This window comes from Pan paniscus, chromosome 19 (assembly GCF_029289425.2).
Source record: "Pan paniscus chromosome 19, NHGRI_mPanPan1-v2.0_pri, whole genome shotgun sequence".
Classification (NCBI taxonomy): domain Eukaryota; kingdom Metazoa; phylum Chordata; class Mammalia; order Primates; family Hominidae; genus Pan; species Pan paniscus.
Genome location: NC_073268.2, coordinates 75117309 through 75142928, shown reverse-complemented (window position 1 = coordinate 75142928; position 25620 = coordinate 75117309). Strand labels below are relative to the sequence as shown.

Here is a 25620-nt window from a genome sequence, read left to right as displayed (position 1 = left end):
GTGATTTTCAGTCAAGGGTAGCATTTGATGGGTAGTGGGTCCTGCTAAACTTACAATGTGCATGATAAAGACTTTTCCCCACCAATAATAATAATAATAATTCCATATAAGGGTATATTTTAGAAATGAGACATTTCCCCTTTTTGGCCTTATTCTAGAGTTCCTAATAATTCCCTCCAGTCTAAGGTCAAGCCAACTCTCAATTTTTCAGGAGGTATTTGTAGACTCTTTTAGCTATTTCTCTTTCAGCTTTCTACTCATATTTGGGCCACTTCACAGCTTGCTAGCACCTTCCCAAAGAGTGGGAGGAACTCAAATCAGTGGTGAAAGCTAAATCCTTTCAGATTTTCTTCATGTTCTGGAATTTTTTGGTAATTGTTAACTAAATTTTGAGACTAGATGTGAATTCCAACCATGTCTAATTACTTCATTTCTTTAGGGAAGCAGAGATTAAAAACTGCAGTATACATGTAATGTACATATCACCCATATAGATATACATATTGATTTATTCTTTTTTAAAAAAACAGGAAGTGAAGCTAAGCCATGAAGCCTAAAATAATAAACCCAGGGCCCAAAGTGAGACAAAGACAGAAATAGCTTAATTCTTTGAACTTATACCCTTGTATTTTGTCCAGCCAACTTAGCTGTTTAATCTCTACGTTTTAGACCGAGTTTCATTGACTTTCCCTTCTTTTGAAAAATTTAAGTCCCAGGGATATAGGGTTCTTTGAAACTCCAGGGTTATCTGACAGGTGACTGTATTCCACATACAGAAAGTAGTTTTCATATAAAAAGCACAATGCTTTTCCTATCAACTTATTCTGTTATTTATGTCATTTTAAAATTCATGGAAATAATTTAGAGGCATAAACAAAATGAATGTGGATAAAATACGGAGAAAGGCTTCCATTCTCTGGAAAATACTGATTTGACCCAAAATGCAATGAAATGAGAAACACTATGATTTTTTGTTTTTGTTTTAAGACAGGATCTCACTCCCTTGGCCCAGGCTGGAGTGCAGTGGCACAATCTTGGCTCACTGCAGCCTCAAACTCCTGGACTCAAGCAATCCTTCCACCTCAGCCTCCTGTGTACTAGGACTACAGGCACAAGCCACTACGCCCAGCCTTTTTTTTTTTTTTTTTTTGAGATGGAGTCTCGCTCTGTTGCCCAGCCTGGAGCGCAGTGGCGCGATCTCGACTCACTGCAACCTCCGCCTCCCAGATTCAAGTGATTCTCCTGCCTCAACCTCCCAAGTAGCTGGGACTACAGACGTGTGCCACAACACCCAGCTAATTTTTTATATTTTTAGTAGAGACGGGGATTCATTGTGTTAGCCAGGATGGTCTCCATCTCCTGACCTCATGATCTGCCCACCTCAGCCTCCCAAAGTGCTGGGATTACAGGCGTGACCCACTGCGCCTGGCCTTTGTTTTTTTTGTTTTTTGTTTTTTTAAGAGATGAAGTCTTACTATGTTGCCCAGGCTGGTCTTTAACTCCTGGGCTCAAACCCTCTTCAGCCTCCCAAAGTGCTGGGATTACAGGCGTGAGCCACTGTGCCTGCCCCAACCACTGTGGTTTGAAGCAGATTTGTGTACTGATTAAAGGCTTCCATAAAAATTTAAATGTATAGAAACTAGAAAATTCTGCATTTCTTGATATGGTTCTCTTTTTTTTTTTTTTGAGACAGTCTCACACTGTCACCCAGGCTGGCGTGCAATGGCGCGATCTCCACTAGCTGCAACCTCTGCTTCCCAGGTTCAAGCAATATTCCTGCCTCAGCCTCCCAAGTAGCTGGGATTACAGGCGCCCGCCACCACGCCTGGCTAATTTTTTGTATTTTTAATAGAGATGGGGTTTCACTATGTTGGCCAGGCTGGTCTTGAACTCCTGACCTCGTGATACACCCGCCTCGGCCTCCCAAAGTGTTGGGATTACAGGCATGAGCCACTGAGCCTGGCAGTTCTCTTTCAATAATGGAATTTAAGTATATAAATGTACAGGTTTAACTAAATCAAACAATTAAAAGAGACGTTATCCAATTATTATTTTAAAGAATAATAAGCATTCTGGTAACATAAATTATCATCTCAGGTTCCCTGTATCAGAGTTGATACAGGAGAATGAGCTAGAAGAGGACAGTTTGGAGAAACAAAAATTTGTTTTTCCTACCAATAGCTCTGGAAACCGACAGACTTCCATTCACCCTCCAGGCACCAAACCAGACTACGCAACCTCCAAGGGCCTCAATTCTCTGCTTTTCATCCTAAACAGCAATGCAATAAAAAGAAGCAAATAACTGGATTCAGGATTTATTCATTTACTTTAACAGTAAACAACAGATATAATACTCATCAGCTCATGAAAAGGTTCTCTTTGTTTCTCCATTGGAGGGTGGGCACAGTTGCTGATGTGATAGCAATAATTGTAATAATTAAGTGAATCCTGGCCGGGCGCGGTGGCTCACGCCTGTAATCCCAGCACTTTGGGAGGCCGAAGCAGGCAGATCACCTGAAGTCAGGAGTTCAAGACCAGCCTGGCCAACATGGTGAAACCCCGTCTCTACTAAAAATACAAAAATTAGCTGGGCGTGGTGGCACATGCCTGTAATCCCAGCTACTCGGGAGGCTGAGGCAGGAGAATCGCTTGAACCCAGGAGGCGGAGGTTGCAGTGAGCCAAGATCACACCATTGCACTCCAGCCTGGGCAACAGAGCGAAACTCCATCTCAAAAAAAAAAAAAAGTAAGTGAAGCCTAATCAATAACTAGAAAATCTAAACTAATAACTAGAGCATGGGCTCTATTAAAACAGACCATACTTACCTCTCTGTCTGGTTTGTGTGGCTTCATTAGTTCAACAGCTTGGCCCTTTCTCACAAGCATAACCTGGGAATCACCCACCCAGGCCACATGTAGCATGTTGCCTCTGATGAAAGTCACCACTCCTGTGGTCCCACATCTTAAGCTCTGAAAACAGTTTAAATAAAACTAGACTCAGTGAAAAGAAATAGATACTACATTCTTATTGAGAAGCAATTTATAATTAATCTAAGCTTTTCAGCTGGGAGCTATACTATTAATAATGGAATTTCACACATATATAATAATTCATTGTCTCAGTGCATTTGTATATGCATGTATGTATTTATGTGTATATACACACATAAGTCCACCTGATCTGTGATATGCAGGGCGAGGATGATTATTAATTCCACTTTAAATATAGATAAGAAAACTATGGCAGGTTATGTGACTTGCCCAAGGGCAGGTAACTATTAGTATATAAGACAGAACTGAAATTCTTTTTCCTCCCAGTCAAGCACTAAATCCTCTATACCAATCCTCAGAGTAAAAATTTCTATATTCTGCTCTCCATTTCATTACTGACATCGTATTTGTTCAGTGGGAGAGTCCTAGCTGTATAAAATGATATATAAAACATCTGATTGGTACACAACAGATGCTCTAATCTCTGGAAATTAAGCTAAGGGGCCAAGAGACAGCTTACGTTCCCTGGAGTACTAAGATGCTTATACCTTTAAAAAAATATCCTTCCTACAGTATTTTTAGGGGCCTTTGCTTTTGGAACATTGCATAAAGAACTAACAGCCTGGAATTTCACTGCAGTAGCTACGACTGTACTTAAAGCTCTTGGTCCTACTATACGAAAATGACATCCCCATTTGACATGAGTCACCACCAAATGAGCATGACTTTCTGTTACTAAGGACCTGGCCTAAATTAGAACCAATGCGTCAGGGGTGGTAAAAGGTCTCTTGTATCCAATGAGAAAAACAACTTCTCATTTTCCCTATATAGGGAAAGTTTGTTATAAATCCTCACCCACCAATAAAATGTCTTCCCACACAGAATGTTCAAAAACTCAGCCCCCTAGAACACATGATAAACACACTTCAGTGCATATGCCCTGGAGAGAACAGGAGGCAGGGCTGCTTCACAACAGGAATAGCTGTTTTCTTCCCAGCAGTTAGCAGCACATGGAAGCATAGGAAGGAGAAAAGGGGCGCTGAGACAAACCTAAATTATTCAGAACTATTGGCAGAACTGAGAGACACCAGGGTCATTGACAAAACAAATGAGGTAAACATGGTCAGAAAACAACAACAACAACAACATAATTTTGAGAAGACAGAGGAAAAAAAGAATAGAATAGAGGATGAAGAAGACAGAGTGAATCTCTTTGTTTCACATTGATGATTACGGGTCACCTCTCAGGGGCCGGCCCTTGTCCTCGACTCAGATGATAAAAGCCCACAGCTTCAAGAGAGGCAGAGCCAAGCAGAATGCAGGTCCTCAAGAGACTGGGAGCTCTGAGGTCAAGAGTGGCTTTATTCTCCAGACCCACCTCTTTGTGTGGACTCTACTGGTTACTGTTGGATTTGCATATTAATCCAAACTTAGGGGAGGGGAGAGATGAAGAATAATTCTCTTTCTTAATACCAAATAGGTCTGAGTTATTGTTTCATTAATTCTAAGCCCCATTATTGCTTGTAGCATAACTATGCTATCAAAAAATGGATTAAATGATTACCCTGATCTCTCCAAGCCCATTTTAAAAAGAGTTAATGTTTAAGTCACAGGGCAGGAGTCTTATTTTTTGTCTGTATCTACTTCTGTAATTATTTTTAAAAATTAAAAATTATTTTCTTTTATTCGTCCCCAGTTAAAAATCCAATATAGAACACTGTAGTTAATTATGTACCAATACCCAGAACGATAATTAGATTAATTTTTTTTTACTTTTAGACCTTAATATAGAGCCCTTGCCATTTATTCAAAGTAAAAAAAACTTAGGTCTGATTAACCTTCACAATGTAGGACATGAGCTCTTCTTTTCTCCCTATTAAGAGAAAAATCAGCTCAAGGATCATTTAAGGATTCACCCTCTCCAAGCGAATTTTCCCTCAAGAGATACACAGCAAAACACTGCCTACCCATTTAGAACCAAATGTATGGAAGTAATCCCAGTTTCTGTTTCTTTTTTAGACCATTGTTTTATTCACCATATCCAGATCTTGTCAGCAAGAGTCTGCTTAGAGAGATGGTCCTGGTGTGAACCTGACAGGCAATGGTGAATAAAAGAAAGATGAAATTCACCTGCCAAATCCAGCAGTTATTACAGAAATGAATCCAGAAAATTACAGCTTGAGATTTTCTATACAGTACCTCATTGTACCCCCTGAAACTCTTCCTGAGGAGGGAATTAGAACTACAACAGAATCCAATACTGTGAGTCAAGAATACAGTTTGGATAATGTCTGCCCAGAAAGAGAAAATCTAAATAGCCCTTTAACCACACAGACCAAATTGAGCTCAGCTAGTGCATTTCTAGCTGGAACTTATGAGAAAGGGGCATACCTCCCTGGCTGCTTTCTGCACAAACCGCTCATCAGTGACCCGGAAGGCCCTGCACAGGGCCTCAGCAGGATCATGGGGGAACATCTCCTGGCGGACTAAGTTAACGTGGAGGTGAATGGAGGCATAAATAGCAGCATCTACTCCCCCATGGCCATCAAACACTGCAAAGTAAGCTTGTTCTTCCTGGTCCTGTCAACAGAAACACAGAACAGTTATGGGAGTTGGGTATAGCATGATTCAAATGAACCAATCTCCTGGCATCATTGTTGCCCATCCTTTCTCCTCCACTGCATTTGTCATTCAGAATAATGAGACTAAATGTTTTCCTTCTCTAACATGCCTGATCAACTGCTGAAATACCTGCAATATTAGGGTATCTGTGTTTACACACCAGAACACTGGAACATGTCATGCCCAATTAGCTCAAGCTGAAGTGCCCTCTCTCTGTGAAAGTTGTTGTCTTGTACCATGGAAACCACCCACGTACATTTGCTTCAAAATTGCTGTTACAAGTTGGGGGAGGGGGGATAGGGAGGGTATGAGAAGGAATTGAACAAAAGCAGCTCCAGATTGAGTGATTTTTTTCAAAATGAAAGTACTTTAATAGCAAAATGAGAACCTGAGAACAATAGAAAATAACTGGTCTTCCAACACAAGGCCAATTAAATCAAGTTTAAAATATATAAAGATATGAAAGTATAAACATACTTCTAAACTATAATACCTTCTTCATAAATCATTCCCAGTCACACTGCATTCTCACCACAAATAGCACAGCATCTCTAAACTAGTTTACCAAACTTGAACCACATCAGATGCTCAAATGCCCTGTGCGGCTGACCACTTTGCCTCACCCCGTGATCTAAGATTTTAGTTTCACATTTCCTTGCAAAGTAAACTGCCAGAGGAGGATCTTCCAACCCTGTGCTTTGTCTTGACAAAAGCCTAATCATAAGATTCCACATCAACCATTAAGCAGTTTGCTGCTTTATCATCTGCTCAAGTGTTTAAATCTCAGATCTGTCTCACTTAGGAGATCTGTGACGCACTGAACTCGCACTGAGTCCTGAGCTCCCTTCAGGCAACAGTATGTAATAATTTTCATTTGCAAGTCTTTTGACTTCTTTTTCTGTTCTAAGAGCCTTAGAGGAGTCCAGGCCTGTCATTGATTCTTAAGCGAATCATGTAGTTTTCTCATCTGTTAGGCAGGGACGAGTTGCTGTCTCATGGGGATTTGGAAGGGCTACTAAAATAACAAGTATATCTGTACTTTGAAAAAGTTCTTTTTATTTATTTATTTTTGGAGTCAGCGTCTCACTTTGTCACCCAGGCTAGGGTACAGTGGCATGATCACAGATCATTGTAACTTCGAATTCCTGGGCTCAAAGGATCATCCTGCCTCAGCCTCCCAAGTAGCTGGGATTACAGGCAACAGCCACTGCACCTGGCTGAAAAAGTTACTTTTAAAAGGGTATATTACATTCACAAAAGTATCAAATATAAATGTCCATAGAATAATAACCAAAATGTTATGAAACCTTTGTCTAACACACACATTACAACTAGTTCTTTCAGCAACTTTAATGACATGAAGGACGGATTAAACAACTCTCTAGAAATAATCCTGGCCGGGTGCGGTGGCTCACACCTGTAATTCCAGCACCTTGAGAGGCCAAGGGGGGCAGATCACAAGGTCAAGAGATCAAGACCATCCTGGCCAACATGGTGAAACCCTGTCTCTACTAAAAATACAAAAATTAGCTGGGTGTGGTGGCACGCGCCTGTACTCCCAGCTACTCAGGAGGCTGAGGCAGGAGAATCTCTTGAACCCGGGAAGCGGAGGTTGCAGTGAGTTGAGATCGCGCCACTTCACTCCAGCCTGGAGACAGAGCGAGCGAGACTCCGTTTCAAAAAAAAAAGAAAAAAAGAAAGAATCCTGACAGGTAGAATTTCTATCTCTACTAAAGTAGTACTCATTTTTAAACAACTCGAAATAGCACCACAAGAAACAAAAGGAAGCTAAGTGGATTTCTTTAAAAAATAAAAAAAGGATAGCTTCTTTTTAAAAAAACACAAAACATTCACTGATGTTTTCCCTATTATAATAATGTATGATAATTTAGACTAATAACAAAGGAAATATCACTAATAATTCCACCATACACAGATAACCAGTCCTCCCTCTCTCTCTCTCTCTCTCTCTCTATATATATATATATACACATATATATAAATGAAATTAGGATCAGAATGTGCATGACATTTTATAGCCTACTTTTTGTCATTTTTATTATTGGCATTTCCTCATCTCACTAAGATTTATTTAAAGACATTGTTTTAAATGGCTTAAAATATGCATCTTATATGAGCATATCATAGTTATCATTCCCTTTCATGATTTAGATAATTTTCAATTTATTATAAACAATGTTGTAAAAACATTTATGTCAAACAAAACACATGCCTAAGACTTTTCTGCATTTCTATTTTCTTATAATAAAGAATTAAAAGTGAAATGACCAGATCAAAGAGTGTGAAAATTTATTAGGTTCTACATATGTGTTGCCATATTGCTCTTAAAATCTACTTCACTATAGCAAGGTTCTCCTTTCTGAGTTAAGTCCTTTGGGCTAATTTTGAAATTAGGAGGCAAAATAGAAACCAAGGAAGTCAATGAACAACAACGATGCCCTCAAATATGAGTATAATCTTCAAGTAGGTATAGTGATATAAGGATTGTTTATCACACAATCCTTCTGGGTTACATTTGCATGGCCATGGTACTAGAAACAAAGACATCAGCTGATCTATCTTTATAACATAAACACCAATTACCAACCTGCCATCATTGCTGATTAGACCTTGACAGTCAGCTAAAATGTAAATTTAGCTGCTAAACAGAGGAAATATTGTGCTTTGTATAAATTACTACATTGTAATTTTTAAGTTATGGACTTGAGTGAAGAAAAGAGGCAAGTGACAGGCAAAGAAAACAAACCTACTTGTTTGCATTAACATAATACATTTAATAGAAAAAGAAAAGAAAGATAACAAGAAAATAGTTATTAAGCTGCCAAGGCTCATATAGATCCAATTTGTCAGATACAGAGATTTATGAAATATAATTCCAGCTACTTTCCTATCTCAGAGACCAAGATTTTAAAAAGAAAATCACATGAAATAAACTGTGTCAGTCTTAAATCTTCCTTTTGTGTTTGTGTTGCTTCAGCAACATAGTAATGTGAGAACTTAATACACCATTCGATTATACTATAGAAATAGTTTGGGTTTTTTTTTTTTTTTTTTTTTTTTACAAAACAGCTTTATTGAGATATAATTTTTTAAAATTGTTTTTTCTTTTCTTTGTTTTTTTTTTTTTAAGAGACAGTCTCACTATATCTGTCACCCAGGCTGGTCTCAAACTCCTGGTCTCAAGCAATCCTCCTGTATCAGCCTCCCAAAGTGCTAGGATTACAGGCGTGAGCTACCACACGCAGCCTAATCATTTTCTTTTTTGCTTATATGTTTATAGAATAGCTCTGGAAGGTGACACAAAAGACTACCTTGCCTCCATGGAAGGGAACTGAGTACCTGGGAGGCAAGGATAAGAGACATTTTTATTTTCCCAATTTTGAACCATGTGAATGCATTACCTATTCAAAAGAACGTAAAATAGTTCCTTTTCTGTTGCAAATTTGTGCCACTTTGCATTTAGCCCTACTCTAATCTACCAGAGATACAATTAGAAATATAACAGAAGTTTTCCTTTTCTAACAGGACCATGAAGGTGTTTGTTTTGTCTTTAAAATCTCACTGACTCTCCGAAAGTGCCCTTTACCTCTAGGTTGAAGAGCATATTAAAGTCAGGAATGCAGACATGTTTGTCCTCCATTTTCCTGCGCATGTTTTTGATGGCATGGATTGATGTCTCATAATAAAGCTGGGGTCTCCTGCGGAGGGGGAAGTCTTTCACCCAGCTGCAGCAAATCTCGTGTAGTTTGCTGAAGACAGAACGGGCCAATTTCACTGTCTCAATCTCTGTGAAAGAAACACAGAAACCCCCAATGAAGAGCCTTGTAAAACTGCTTTTCACTTCTCTGCTTGGTAAAGACAGAAGTAGGTCACCTTAGTCAAGTTCCTCCTTCATAGAAGAAATTCATCCTTCTCAAGAAAAATGAAATGCTGCTTCTGAAGAGAGAAAATCACAACCTATCTAGTGGAAAATCATCAGCCTGCAGCTGCCACTAAATATTCTTATGTCATGAGGAGAAAACCTTTGGCCAGGGCTGGACCTATTCCTGGCTTGATTTCTTCCAGCCGGAGAAATGCTCTCACCACACTGCTCCCTAGTTCCCAGCACCGGTTTCTTTTTGGTTGTCTGGTATGGTTATCACCAGGAGAGCCAAGCCTCCTATGCTTAGAAAAATAAGCAGTGATTAACACTGCTTCCGTAGTCCAATTAGCTGGATAAATACAGTGTTTATTGGAATATGGAAGGCCTACGAAAACAGCCCACAAACTACAGAAATAAGAAGGGTTTACGTTGCTTACCATTTGTCTTTGTCCTCTTTCTCCCTGACTTCTTCCTTTACATCCAATTCCCTTTTTTCTCCTATAAATGATCATCATTTGTAACTGAATTGTGTGTGTGTATGTGTATATATATATATATATATATATATATATATGCTTTTTTTTTTTTTTAATTAAGATGGAGTTTCGCTTTTGTTGCCCAGGCTGGAGTGCAATGGCGTGATCTTGGCTCACTGCAACCTCCGCCTCCTGGGTTCAAGTGATTCTCCTGCCTCAGCCTCCCGAGTGGCTGGGATTATAGGTGCCCGCCATCATGCCTGGCTAATTTTTTGTATTTTTAGTAGAGACAGGGTTTCACCATGTTGGCCAGGCTGGTCTTGAACTCCTGACCTCAGGTGATCCACCCACCTTGGCCTCCCAAAGTGCTGGGATTATAGGCGTGAGCCACCGCACCCGGCCTGTTTTTTCTGTTTGATATTATTTGTTTATTAAAGTTTTAGGCCATAGTTTAAACAGTTTAGCCAATAGGTTAGCAAATGAGTTAAAACTTTAATACTACTCTAAGGAAAAAGTACTTAAGTTCTGTCTATGCGTGTGATCCTAGATAGAAAAAGACAGAGAGGAGCCAGAGGATCAATACTAACAGGTCTCTTGACCCTAAACCTACCGCTTCACCTATGTCTACCGCTTCACCCATGTCTACCGCTTCACCTATGTCTACCGCTTCACCTATTGGGTAGAATTGGCAAGCTGACTTCTGAGGCAGACATGTACCCTCAGTAGATGGACACATGTGTAAGCCTTTTAAGCAACACTGAATGATACTGAAGAGGTTGTATTTCCTATCATTGAACCCTCCACTCAAGTTGCCCTCCACTTAAGTTGAGCTACTAAAATAACCAAAGAGAGATTAGGTTTTCTCAGGCCAGTATTTTAGAAGTTCCTCCTACATCTCAGGTGAAAAAAAAAATGAACTTAAATTTTCTTTTTACTTAACTAAATCAGACATAGCTTGACAGCCTGAGAAAATAAGTGACAGATGGCAATGGCTACACGTGCCTCCTCCAATCTAGAATACAAATCCCAAAGAAGAGAGAGACTATATGTTCTAGAACAGCCTGGGATGTGGACTCCCAACTTGATTCTCAGTCCTGTCTTTGCCTTAATCTGTGACTACGTTTACCTCTTTTCGTATTCAAAATTATTTTTTAAATGGCTATATTAAAAAAGCTGACCTCAAGGTTTTGTCCTTTTTTTCCTCATTAACATAGCACAGGGTGGTAAATCCTGTCTTGTGGTTTTGTCTTCTTTATTTTTATTTTTTATTTTTTCTGAGAAAGAGTCTTGCTCTGTGGTCCAGGCTGGAGAGCAGTGGTGCAATCTCGGCTCACTGCAACCTCCACTTCCTGGGCTCAAGCCATTCTCCTGCCTCAGCTTCCTGAGTAGCTGGGATTACAGGTGCCCGCTAATACCCCTGGCTAATTTTTATTTTTTATTTTATTTTTTATTTTTTTGAGATGGAGTCTTGCTCCATCGCCCAGGCTGGAGTGCAGTGGCGCCATCTCGGCTCACTTTAAGCTTCGCCTCCTGGGTTCACACCATTCTCCTACCTCAGCCTCCTGAGTAGCTGGGACTACAGGCGCCCGCCACCACGCCCAGCTAATTTTTTTTTCTCACATTTTTAGTAGAGATGGCATTTCACCATGTTGGCCAGGATGGTCTCCAAATGGCTGACCTCGAACTCCTGACCTCGTGATCCACCCGCCTCGGCCTCCCAAAGTGCTAGGATTACAGGCGTGAGTCACTGTGCCCGGCCAATTTTTTTTTTTTTTTTTTTTGAGACAGAGTTTCACTCTTGTCGCCCAGGCTGGAGTGCAATGGTGCATTCTCAGCTCCCTGCAACCTCTGCCTCTCTGGTTCAAGCGATTCTCCTACCTCAGCCTCCCGAGTAGCCGGGATTACAGGCACCCGCCACCACACTCAGCTAATTTTGTTGTATTTTTAGTAGAGACGGGGTTTCACCATGTTGGCCAGGCTGGTCTCGAACTCCTGACCTCAGGTGATCCACCCACCTCGGCCTCCCAAAGTGCTGGGATTACAGGCATGAGCCACCACGCCCGGCTTTTTTTTTTCTTTAAATAAGAGGGTCTCTCTCTGTTGCCCAGGCTAGAGTGGGGTGATGTAATCACAACTCACTGCAGCCTCAAATTCCTGGGGTCAAGCAATCCTTCTGCTTCAGCCTCTCAAGTAGCTGGGATCACAGGTGCATGCCACCACACCTGGGTAATTTAAAAAAAAAAATTTTTTTTTTGTTAAGATGGGGTCTCACTATATTGCTCAGGCTCATCTCAAACTCCTGGCCTCAAGTGATCCTCCCACCTCAGCCTCCCAAAGTACTGGGATTACAGGCATGAGCTACCATGCCTGTCCCTACTGTTAGCATTTTTATGTAACTGAAAACCAAGGGTGAATTTAAAAGAGAAAAGACAAACAGCAAAGACAGCCTGTGGAGGTATATAGAAGAAGGAAACTGAGGCCAATAAACAATCCAACATTTTGATTGTTTTGAGCAACTCCAACTTTTATTTAAGCACTAGCTGCCAGAGACTATTTCTTCCAGCCAGCAATTACCTGCTTGTATCACTGCAACCTATCTGGTCTCTGCAGCAGTATAGGCCCCCAAATGCAGACCCTGAGATGGATGTGTCCTCATCTGACATAGCCATAACAGGATTACAAAACAATCAAGTGAATTTAGAAACTTTGAGGGATAATGGAGTAGGGTGAAACGAATAACATATTAACTATCAGGATAGTTCCCAGATAATAATATAAACTATTATATCATTCTTTGGCTTGTATATTACTCTTATGTAGATCTGCATTGTCAAGTACAGTAGCTACTAACTACATGTGGTTACATTTTTCTTTTCTTTTTTTTTTTTGAGATGGAGTTTCACTCTTGTTGTCCAGGCTGGAGTGCAATGGCACAATCTCGGCTCACCACAACCTCCGCCTCCCAGGTTCAAGGAATTCTCCTGCCTCAGCCTCCCGAGTAGCTGGGATTATAGGTATGCGCCACCATGCCCAGCTAATTTTGTATTTTTAGTAGAGACGGGGTTTCTCCATGTTAGGCTGGTCTGGAAATCCTGACCTCAGGTGATCCACTCGCCTTGGCCTCCCAAAGTGCTGGGATTACAGATGTGAGCCACCACGCCCGGCCATGCTTATTTAAATTAATCAGTAGGGTGCAGTGGTCCCAATGTGCCAACAGCTCCAGCTACTTGGGAGGCTGAGGTGGGAGAATTGCTTGAGCCCAGGAGTTTGAGGCTATAGTATGATATGATAGCTCCTGTGAATAGCCACTGCACTCCAGCCTGGCCAACATAGCAAGACCCCATCTCTAAAAAAGTAAGTTAAAATTAAATAAAATTTAAAATTCAGTTTTTCGGTCACATTAGCTCTATTTCAATTGCTCGATAACCACATGTGGCTAGTGGCTCCCACATAGGGCAACACAGGTAGGGAGCATTTCCATCATTGCACTGTCTATTGGACAGAGCTGGTATAGACAGATTAACTTGGTTAGAGGAAGTAATATCAGTTTCCTCTAACATTGGTAAATCACTAGATCTGTTCATACCACTCCCAGTTGCTCCTTCCCCCGTGTTCCCATTATACTTTGTTCACGCTGTCTATTAAAGCTCTTAACCACTTTTGGTAATAATAAATAACATTTACTGAGTATTTGCTACATTCTATGCCTCTAGAACATTTCACAAATAGGTAACATCATTCTCAATCCTAGGTCAATCTGACTCAAAAGTCCATGTTCTTCATCTCCAAATTAGACTGCAGATAGAGACTGTCTTAATTGCCCTTGACAAGCCATAGTATAGTACCTAGCAGATAGCAGGGTCTACATTAGATGCTTGTTGAAAAAATAAATATGTAAACTGTTATATAAATTAAATAACCATTAAAATATTAAACATTTATATGCTTCTTGATTGTGTTCTGCTTCACTCATCTCAGCATCTATTTCTATAATGCTACCATTCTCTTTAAGTTACCATAACTTTAAAATGTTTTAATATCGGGAGGTCTAGTTTTCCTACCTATTACTCTTAATTTTAAAGGATGTCACTTGGGTAGTTTTATGTTTATTTTTCCAGATGAACTTTCTAAACATTTTGACAAGTTTGGGCAGAAAAACCTGTTGCTATTGTGTTTGGGATCACATTAAATTTATATATTTGGAAAAAATATATATCGTTTCATATTGAGTCTTTTCCAGGAAAAAATTATATTGTTTTTTAAATTTAAATCCTTTTTATGTTGCTCAATAGAGTTTTAATAAGTCCTTCATATTTCTTAATCACTTTATTCCTGGTTATTTATTTGCCATTTTTAATCAGACTTTGCTTTATTATAATTATTTTTCTTTTCTTTTTTTTTTTTTTGAGACAGAGTCTTGCTCTGTAGTCCAGGTTGGAGTGCAGTGGCGTGATCTCAGCTCACTGGAACCTCCGCCTCCTCGATTCTCCTGCCTCAGCCTCCCGAGTAGCTGGGATTACAGGCGTCCACCACCACACCAAGCTAATTTTTGTATTTTTAGTAGAGACGGAATTTCACCATGTTGGCCAGACTGGTCTCGAGCTCCTGACCTCAAGTGATGTAACCTCCTTGGCCTCCCAAAGTGCTGGGATTACAGGCATGAGCCACCGTGCGGGCCAGAACTTTGCTTTAATTGTTATTTAAAACTAGCAAACATTGCTCTTTCTTCCAATAACATTTCCTTTTTTCTTTACTCTGAAACCCTGTGATTCAGGTTTAGCCAGTTAGACAATCCCATTCCTTTGGCCAAAGTGATTAGTTCAGGAATGGGAAACCATCCAAGTTGGACCAATTAGAGTAAATCCTGTGGCTTCTGTAAAAACAACTGAGAAAATCTACTCTTGTTTTCCTGCTCAACTTGAGTTTGGAGAGATGAAGACCTGGGTTCCTAGCAAGTCATACTGCCACCTCATGGAGCCTGAAAACAAAATCAAAGTGAAAGAAAGTACAGCTGAGAGTTGGAGAAATGCCAGGTTCTGTTGAGATCACTTGAAGCCTTGAATCTACCTGTGTATCCCTTATCCTGGAAGGTAGTCAATACATTCTGTTTTGCTGAAGACAACTGAAGCTGTGTTTGTAATCATGTACAACTGACAAATTCCAGAATATACATTAAGCATAAATGTGACGTCCAAGATATATCCATCTAGGCCTACTTTATAAAGAATATTTTAAAATTTAGGAATGATATTAAATTTTATCAAATGTTTCTTTTGGCTTCTTTAGAGATTACTGTTTATTTTTATTTTCCCCCATTAATATAAAAGTTGTGCTATAGACTTCCCAATATTTTGTTCTTGAAGTTTTGTTCACTGCTGTTTCCCTAGTATCATACATATATAGTAGCATATATAGTAGGCCCTCAATAAAATATTCAGTGAATGAATTAACTGCCGTACTCAATATACAAATATTTTACTTAAGTTTTTTTTTTTTTTTTTTTTTTTAGGCTGGGTGCAGTGGCTCACGCCTGTAATCCCAGCACTTTGGGAGGTCAAGGCCTTTTTTTTTTTTTTTGAGACAGAGTCTCACTCTGTCACCCAGGCTAGAGTGCAGTGGTGTGATCTCAGCTCACTGCAAGCTCCGCCTCCCAGGTTCACTCCATTCTCCTGTCTCAGCCTCCTGAGTAGCTGGGACTACAGGCGCCCGCCACCACGCCCAGCTAATTTTTTGTATTTTTAGTAGAGACGGGGTTTCACCGTGTTAGCCAGGATGGTCTCAATCTCCTGACCTCGGGATCCGCCCGCCTCAGCCTCCCAAAGTGCTGGGATTACAGGCGTGAGTCTTTTTTTTTTTTTTTTTTTGCCCAGTCTGGGGTTGCAATGGCGCAATCTCGGCTCACTGCAACCTCCGCCTCCTAGGTTCAAGTGATTCTCCTGCCTCAGCCTCCCAAGTAGCTGGGACTACAGGTGTACACCACCACACCTGGCTAATTTTTGTATTTTTAGTAGAGACGGGGTTTCACTATGTTGGCCAGGCTGGTCTCGAACTCTCAACCTCAGGTGATCTGCCTGCCTCGGCCTCCCAAAGTGCTGGGATTACAGACGTAGCCACCACACCAGGCCTACTTAAGACTTTTTTATGTTGACAACTAAGACTGGTCTCTCATTTCCTTTTTTAGTCTTGGGTAGGTTCTGGTATCAGTGTTATGTTATGCAAATTTTCCTTCTTTTTCTGTGCAATTGGAGCATTCATTTTAAAAGGGATTGGGGCTGGGCACAGTGGCTTATGCCTGTAATCCCAGCATTTTGGGAGGAAGATTCTTGAAGGAAGAGCGAGACTCTGTCTCAAAAAATAATAAATAAATAACTATATAATAAAAAAAAAAAAAAACCATTGGAATTATCTGCCTTTGCATTTGAAAATGTTCACCTCACTTGTAGAGTCACCTACTCCATGGCCTTTTGTGGGGACTGTCCCTCGATAATTTTCTCAATCTCTTTCTTCTTAGGTGAACTTTGTTAATTTATTTTTTTTTCTAGAAGACATCCAGGTTTTCAAATTTATTTACAAAAACTTTTTATTATTTTTAAATTTCCTCTGTATTAGTGATCATTTTCCCTTCTTGTTTTTAATTTTTACAGTGGGCTGGGCTTAGTGGCTCACGACCATAAACCCAGCACTTTTAGGAGGCCAAGGCAGGAGGATCACTTGAGCCCAGGAGTTCAAGACCAGCCTAGGCAACATAGCGAGACCCTGTCTCTACAAAAATTACAAAAATTAGCCGAGCATGGTGATGCATGCCTGTAGTCCCAGCTACTCATGAGGCTGAGGTGTGAGGATTGCTTGAGCCTAGGAGGTAGAGGCTTCAGTGAACTGTGATCATGCCACAGCCCTCCAGCCTGGGTAACAGAGGGAGACCCTTTCTCTCTCTAAAAAAAAATAAAAATAAAAATAAAAATAATAATTTAATTTTTACACTGTGATATTTCAAATTGGTTTTTTGGGTTGTTGTTGTCATTGTTTGAGACAGGGTCTCGCTCTGTTGACCGGGTTGTAGTACATAGCTCACTGTAACCTTGAACTCCTGGGCTCAAGTGATTCTCCTACCTCAGCCTCCCAAGTGGCTGGGGCTACGGGTGCATGCCACCATGCCCAGCTAATTTTTAAATTTTTTGTAGAAACAGTGCCTCACTATATTGCCCAGGCTGGTCTCAAACTCCTGGCCTCAAGTGATCCTTCTGCCTTGGCCTCCCAAAGCACTGGCATTACAGGCATGAGTCACCAACACCTGGCCCTCAAATTGGTTTTAGGTTGTCTGGACAAAAGTTGTATCTACCAAACTAAATGTGTACCAAGTGAGATATCCAAGGTCACTTAGCAAACATTCTGTTAGGGATAATGTAAACATGAAAAGAACTTTAAGGATTTTTTTTTTTTAAGACTGTTTTTGGAAACAACCAAGAGGAGAGACAAAAGGCACTTCAGTGAGGACTTTAAGCCAGTGACAGCAGGTCTTATTCAGTATGCTCATTTCCTACTCTGATGTATGGATAAACACAATATGCCCCATAGAGATTCTCTGTGGTGCAGTTCACACTGAGTGATTGGGGTTAAATAAATACAAGATTTCCAAATAGTTTAGAATAATAGTAGATCAGTCTGAATCACAGCAGTCGTGTGGAGACATTACTAGGTAATCTCTTGGAAAAATAAAAAATCAGAATAACCAATTATGTCCACCAAAAGAAAACACTTCATTTCACTTTTGCTATCTTAAAGGGATCAAAAAATTCTTCCAAAGTAGGCATGTAGGGCAACACTCCAATCTTTCTAGATTAAGTATTCTCCTTCTGCAGGGAGTAGCGTAAGACATCAGTATATAAATAATTGCTGCTTGAAATGGAAAAATAAAATTAAAAAAGGATGCAAAAAACTGTCCATAGTAGCAGTCCAACCCCTCACAGCTGTAAATTACTCATCAGTCATTAATGTCATTGTTCTGAGCTGGAGTTGAATCAGCCATTACCCTGGCTGGAGTGAAGCAGAATTTAATCTATCTTTTCATTATAAGGCTTTTACTCTATGCATCAGTAGCAGAGGAAAAACCAATGCTTTATAGCAAGAATTCTATCCAACTTGACTCTGGAACAATTTGATTCTAGGTGAATCAGTTACTGTCAGTAAAAACAAGAAGAGTAATTCCTTCCTTGCCAATTTTCTGTCACAAACAATCTACAGAGATAAAGGAAGAACAGAAATGTTTACTTTTATATTTGCCTCACATTCTCTGGAATCTAGCTACTCAGATTCATTAATATATGCTTTGCTCCATATATACCATGTTTAAAGGCAAATGCTTTAAATAGAACAAACCGTATGAAATATTAAAATTTCTTAACAATTTTGAGTAGTAATTCTCTAATTTTTATAAAAATATTTTCTTTGATCCTGTCAAATATGTATAAGCCTAAGACATTAATAAACATGACTTCATTAAGAAATAGAGCCTCATAATTTATCTGGAAAAAAATGTACAATGACCTATGCAATTAAATCACATTTGCATATCTATCATAAAGAGCTCTATTTACTGGTAGATATAAAATTTAATATAATTAGTGAGAAGTTGTGTTACAACTGATTTCTTGAATTTTTGTATCTTTTAACTTGATACAAAGTTAAGGTTTGTTTTTTGTTTTTTGTTTTTTTTTGAGACAGAGTTTCACTCTTTCTCCCAGGCTGGAGTGCAGTGGCGTGATCTCGGCTCACTGTAACCTCCACCTCCTGGGTTCAACCAGTTCACTTGCCTCAGCCTCCCAAATAGCTAGGACCACAGGTGTGCACCACTACGCCGGCTAATTTTTGTATTCTTTTTAGTAGAGATGGGGTTTCACCATGTTGGCCAGGCTGGTCTCAAACTCCTGACCTCAGGTGATCTGCCCACCTCAGCCTCTCACGCTGGGATTACGGGTGTGAGCCACTGTGCCTGGCCTAACTTGGATTTTTAAAGGTAAGCTAAACATTTCAAATAGGTTTTGCTCGAATTCTCCCTCACCCACTCATCTTTTTTGTAATATCTTCACATTCCTCACTTTAATCTTTCCATTCATGTAGGTATTACTTATGACAATCTCCTGTTGCTCCAGTTACCTTCTAAATACTACTCTACCTTTTCCAAAATACACATGTATTTTTCTCTTCTCCCTTCCTTTTATTGATTTATTTGAAAAAAGTTGCATTTTTCTTCTCCTGCTACCACTATATAAACAACCAGCAGGTAAATGTAATTAGATTTAGTATTTTGCAGATATTTTCTGTGGACCACTACATATAGAAGATTCTAGTATTTTTAAACAAATAATGTAGAAAGGTACTCACCCACAGTCCCTTCTGTGCCATCCGTTTCCTTTGGGATATAATGTGCAGAAAGATCACTCTGAAGGACTTCATCTGATGTGGCTCTGGCTAAAGCAGCAGCCAAAAAGGAAGGGCAATTACTGCAAGAAAAAAGATAAAAGGCTATTTTCAGCAAAAGAATTAGAAAGTAATACATTTAATGTTATTAATAATTTCATATTAATTATAACATTGTCTCAAAACAAAATTATACCTTTAAACAATATTCAATAAATATTTATTGAGTAGGCACTCTGGGCACTGGATATATATTGATGCATAACACAGACATGGCTCCTTACCTAAAGGAGCTACAGACAGATGACAAACTAATAGGATATAACTTAAAAGCAGGATAAGTTTGTTTCTGTTTGTTGTTTGTTTTTTAGATGGAGTTTTGCTCTGTCGCCCAGGCTGGAGTGCAATGGCGTGATTTCGGCTCACCGCAACCTCTGCCTCCCGGGTTCAAGCGATTCTCCTGCCTCAGCCTTTCAAGCAGCTGGGACTACAGGCATGTGCCACCATGCCCAGCTAATTTTTTTATTTTTAGTAGAGACGGGGTTTCTCCATGTTGGTCAGGCTGGTCTTGAACTCCCAACCTCAGGTGATCCGCCCACCTTGGCCTCCCAAAGTGCTGGGATTACAGGCATGAGCCACTGCACCAAGCCCAGGATAAGTTTTATAGAGGAAACAAACAGGATACAATGACAGAGAATAATAAAGAGGGGTATGAACTTAGAATGGTCAGGAATGCCATACCTTAAAGGATGAAAAAGACTCAGTTATGTTGTAGTGGGAAGTTAGGAGAGAATACTCCAGGCAGAGGGAATAAAATTTATATAGAACCTTTTTTTTTTTTTTTTTTTTTTTTTTTTTTGAGAGAGACTCTTGCTCTGTTGCCTAGACTGGAGTGCAGTGGTGCAATCTTGGCTCATTGCAATCTCTGCCTCCCAGGTTCAAGCTATTTTCTCATGCCTCAGCCTCCTGAGTAGTTGGGACTACAGGCGTATGTCACCATGCCTGGCTAATTTTTGTATGTTTAGTAGAGATGGGGTTTTACTATGTTGGCCAGGCTGATCTCGAACTCCTGACCTCAGGTGATCCATCTGCCTCAGTCTCCCAAAGTGCTGGGATTACAGGTGTGAGCCACTGCGCCCGGCCGATACAGAACCTTTTGAGAGCTTGTTATATCTAAGGAACTGAAAGAAACCCAGAGGAAGTGAATCATAGTGGGTGAGGGGAAAGTGGCACAGAATAAAGTCAGAGGAACAGACAAAGACCAGATACATGGGCCTTTTAGGTGATGGTAAGGAATTTCTATTCTTTTCAAAGGGTAATAAGAATTCACAGAAGATTATGACCAAGACAGTGCCATCGTCAGACATATGAATTAAATTATTGCTTTGACTGCTATATCAAAGGAAATTAGAAGGGAGCAAGAATGAAGGAGGGTAACCAATAAGGAAGTTGTTATAACCCAGAGGAGAAGAAAAAGAGAGAGAAAAAAATATAGAACTTGTTGATGATTGGATGTAGAGGTGAGAGAGGGAGAGAAAGTAATTAAGTCTGAGTCCTGGGTTTTGGTCTGAGCAACTAGGTGAATAGTAGAATCACCTGCCAAGATGGGGAAACCAGGAAAATAACAAGTTTGTGAAGGAAGTGGGGTAAAGTAGAAAACAAGAATTCATTTTAACATGTTAAGATGGAAATATTGGCTGGGCATGGTGGCTCATGCCTGCAATCCCAACACTTTGGGAGGCCAAGGCGGGTGGATCCTGAGGTCAGGAGTTCAAGACTTGCCTGGCCAACACGGTGAAACCCCGTCTCTACTAAATACAAAAATTAGCTGGGCGTGGTGGTACACGCCTGTAATCCCAGCTGCTCGGGAGGCTGAGGCAAGAGAATCACTTGAACCCAGGAGGCGGAGGTTGCGGTGAGCCGAGATCATGCCATTGCACTCTAGCCTGGGCAACAAGAGTGAAAACTCTGTCTCAAAAAAAAAAAAAAAAGATGGAAATATCTGAGATGTCCTAGTCAAGGTGTCAAATGGTTACCTGGATATTCTAGTCTGGCATTTGAGATGTTAGGAAATTTGGAAGTTGCAAATGTATGGATGATATTTAAAGCTACGGAAATAGAAAAGACCACTGATATAGTTTGGATATTTCAAATTTCATGTTGAAATCTGATCCCCAATGTTCAAGGTGGGGCCTGGTTTGGGTCATGGAAGCAGATCCCTCATGAATGGCTTGGTGTAGTCCTTGTGGTAATGAGTTAGTTTTTGTGCCATTAGTTCCTGTGAGATCTGATTATTAAATTAAAAAGAGCTGGGCACCTCCTCCCCTTTCTCTCTCATTTCCCAATATGTGATCTCCACATGAGGGCTCCCTTTTGCCTTCTGTAATGAGTGGAAGCTTCTTAAGCCCTCACCAGAAGCAGATGCTGGTGCCATGCTTCTTGTACAGCCTGCAGAACTGTGAGCCAAATAAACCTCTTTTCATTATAATTTACCCAGCTTCAGGTATTCCTTTATAGCAATTCAAAGCAGACTAAGACAAGCATATAGGAAGAAAACATAAAAAGAGAATTGCTCTAGATCAGTGATCTCTACGTGCCTCCTGGTTTCCCGCTCTGGGAACGAGAAGATTATCCTATGCCACACCATTGTATATTGGGTTACAGTGGGAAAGGGAGTAGATAAATGGCCTTTTTAGCTCATAGGTTTTCAGTCAAGTGGAACAATAAGGAGCTGTCATTAAGAAACTAGTACTCCAGGTCAGGGGTGGTGGCTCATGCCTGTAATCCCAGCACTTTGGGAGGCTGAGGTGGGCAGATCACAAGGTCAGGAGTTTGAGACCAGCCTGGCCTACATGGTGAAACCCTGTCTCTACTAAAAATACAAAAAAAATTAGCTGGGTATGGTGGCGGGAACCTGTAATCTCAGCTACTAGGGAGGCTGAGGCAGAAGAATCGCTTGAATCCAGGAGGTGGAGGTTGCAGTGAGCTGAGATCATGCCACTGCACTCCAGCCCAGAGTGCAAGACTCTGTCTCAAAACAAACAAACAAAAAGAAAACAAAGAAACTAGTACTCCAGCCCCACAGGCTGCCCTTGGCAGATATCCCCCTGGGCCATCCAAGCAGCCATGTGCCTGTGTCCTGGGCCTGAGAAGCAGCTCTGTGAGCCACTGCCAGCAGGCACACCCCCAAGCAGTAACATTCCCATGCCTGTGGCCTGATAAACAGCCTCCCAGGCCCATTCCTGTAGGCCATGACCCTAGGCCTGCCCATGCCCAGGGCCTGAGAAACAGGCTGGCAGCTCTTCTTCCAGTGGATATGACCCCATGCTGGCCAAGAAACTGTGTGCCTGCACCCAGAAGAGGAACAGCCTGGAGGTCCCACCCCAGGCTGTCTTACCTCCAAGCTGGGCAGCCATGCACATGTGCCCCCAGCCAGAGTAATAGTCCATGGCCACAGCCTCAGCAAGCTAGACCCCAAGCTGGTCAACCCATGATGTGCATGCACATGTCCCTGACCTAAGAAATAGTCCAATGGTCCCAACCCCAGTAAAGCTACATGACTTCTGCCATAAACTCTAACAGCCTAGGCCATTGGGACACTCACAAACATCACTAGTGCAGATTACAGCAAAAGAAACTACAACACTGTGTCCACCTAGAACCATAGCCAATGCAGCCATCCAACTGATGACCCAAGACCCATCCACATGACTATATCTTTCCCTATGAAAACTACTCCATAAGATTGGAAGAGGTGACTTTTCCACCAGATGTGTAGAAATCAACATAGGGACACATCAAATGTGAAAAACTGAGGAAACATGACTCCTCCAAATGCACACAATAATTTTCCAGGAACAAACCCCAATCATAAGGAATATATAAAATGCCAGAAAAAGAATTCAAAATAATAATCTTTTCTTAAAATTTTGAGATGAAGGTCTCACGATACTGCATAGGCTGGAGTGCAGTGGCTATGCATAGGCATCCTACTGTTAATTGGCATACGTGTTTTGATCTGCTCCATTTATTTTTCTTTCTTTCTTTCTTTTTTTTTTTTTTTTTTAAGAGAGTCTCACTCTGTTGCCCAGGCTGGAATGCAGTGGTACAATCTTGGCTCACTGCAACCTCCACCTCCTGGGCTTAAGCAATCCTCCCACCTCAGCCCCCACAAGTAGCTGGAACTACAGGCATGAGCCACCAGCCTAATTTTTGTATTTTTTGTAGAGACGAGGTTTCACCATGTTGCCCAGACTGGTCTCGAACTCCTAAGCTCAAGCAATTCACCCATCTCAGTCTCCCAAATTGCTGAAAGTATAGGTGTGAGCCACCACACCTGGCTGACCTGCTCTGTTTCTGACCTGAGCTGGTTCATCCCTCCCTAAGCAACCTGATGGTTCTCTGCTCCCAGAAGGTCACCATATTGATGCCAAACTTAGTGTAGACACCAGATTAGCATAATGCACTATAGGCCAGAACTCTTGGACTCAGGCAATCCTCCTGCTGCAGCCTCCCAAGGAGCCGGGACTATAGGCATGAGCCATCACATGTGGCTCAAAATAATCATGTTAAGGAAACGCAATGAGATACAAGAGAATACATATAGAACAGTTAACAAAAATCAGAGAAATGCAACAAAGAGATATCATTAAAAAAGAACCGGCCAGGCGCGGTGGCTCACGCCTGTAATCCCAGCACTTTGGGAGGCCGAGGCGGGCAGATCACGAGGTCAGGAGATCGAGACCATCCTGGCTAACACGGTGAAACCCCATCTCTACTAAAAATACAAAAAATTAGCCAGGCGTGGTGGCGGGCGCCTGTAGTCCCAGCTACTGGGGAGGCTGAGGCAGGAGAATGGCGTGAACCCAGGAGGCAGAGCTTGCAGTGAGCAGAGATCGCGCCGCTGCACTCCAGCCTGGGCAACAGAGCAAGACTCCGTCTCAAAAAAAAAAAAAAAAAGAACCAAACAGGAATCTTAGAGCTGAAGAATTCAATGAATGAAATAAAAAATACAATAAAGAGCTTCAACAGCAGACTAGACCAAACAGAAGAAAAAATTTTTGAACTTGAAGACAGGTCTTTTGAAAAAACTCAGGCAGAAAAAAAAAGAAAGAAAAGAAAAAAGAATGAAAACAGCATATAGGATTTATGGGACACCATTAAGCAAACAAATAATTGCATTATGGGCATTCCAGAAGGAGAAGAAAAGAGAGATGGTGTAGAAAATATATTTAATGACATAATAGCTGAAAACTTCATAGGTCTTGGGAGAGACACAGATATTCAGATCCAGGAAGCTGGAAAGTTCCCACATAGATTCAACCCAAACAAGTCTTCTCTAAGGCACATTATAGTCAAAAAATAATTTTTTTTTTGAGACGGAGTTTCATTCTTGTAGCCCAGGCTGGAGTGCAATGGTGCAATTTTCGGCTCACTGCAACCTCTGTCTCCTGGGTTCAAGCAATTCTCCTGCCTCAGCCTCCCGAGTAGCTTGGATTACAGGCACCCGCCATCATGCCCAGCTAATTTTTGTATTTTTAGTAGAGACAGGGTTTCACCATGTTGGTCAGGCTGGTCTCAAACTCTCAACTTCAGGTGATCCACCTGCCTTGGCCTTCCAAAGTGCTGGAAATACAGGCATGAGCCACCACACCCAGCTGTCAAATTGTCAAAAGGTAAAGACAAAGAAATAATTCTAAAAGAGAATTCCTTTTCAAAAGAAAAGCATCAAGTCACATATAAGGGAATCTCCATTAGACTAGCAGCAGCTTTCTCAGCAGAAACTTCACAGGCCAGGAGAGAAAGGGATGATATAGTCAAAGTACAGAAAGAAAAAAAACTCAGCTAGCCAAGAATATTATACCCAGGAAAGCTATTCTTCAAAAATGAAGGAGAAATAAAATCTTTCCTGGACAAGCAAAAAATAAGAGAATTCATCACCACTAGTCTAGTCCAAGAGAAATGTTCAAGGGCGTCTTATATCTGGAAATAAAAAGATGATAACTGCCCTCATGAAGATATGTGAAATTATAAAATTCACCAGGAGAGCCAACAGAGAAAGAAGAAAGAGAAAGGAATAAATAATCTTATCACTACAGAAAACAACCCAACCACAAAAATAAATAATAGGAGGGGAAGGAACAAAGGTTACACAAAATACTCAGAAAACAGTCAATAAATGTCTGGAGTAAGTCCTCATCTATTAATAATAATCTTGAATGTAAAATGGTT

At 40.7% G+C, this 25620-nt stretch overlaps 1 protein-coding gene across 1 annotated transcript in view; it reads right to left on the bottom strand.

Annotated features, from left to right (window-relative positions):
• The window catches only part of PPM1E (protein phosphatase, Mg2+/Mn2+ dependent 1E), a 229989-nt gene that overhangs the window by 9937 nt on the left and 194432 nt on the right, over window positions 1-25620 (bottom strand). Inside the window, exons 2-6 of the mRNA XM_034942580.3 lie at window positions 19354-19472; window positions 9221-9420; window positions 5383-5571; window positions 2827-2970; window positions 2176-2269 (exon numbers count right to left, since the gene is read on the bottom strand). Of these exons, the coding sequence (XP_034798471.1) occupies window positions 2176-2269; window positions 2827-2970; window positions 5383-5571; window positions 9221-9420; window positions 19354-19472 (746 nt within the window). The remainder of the gene's footprint in view (window positions 1-2175; window positions 2270-2826; window positions 2971-5382; window positions 5572-9220; window positions 9421-19353; window positions 19473-25620) is intronic.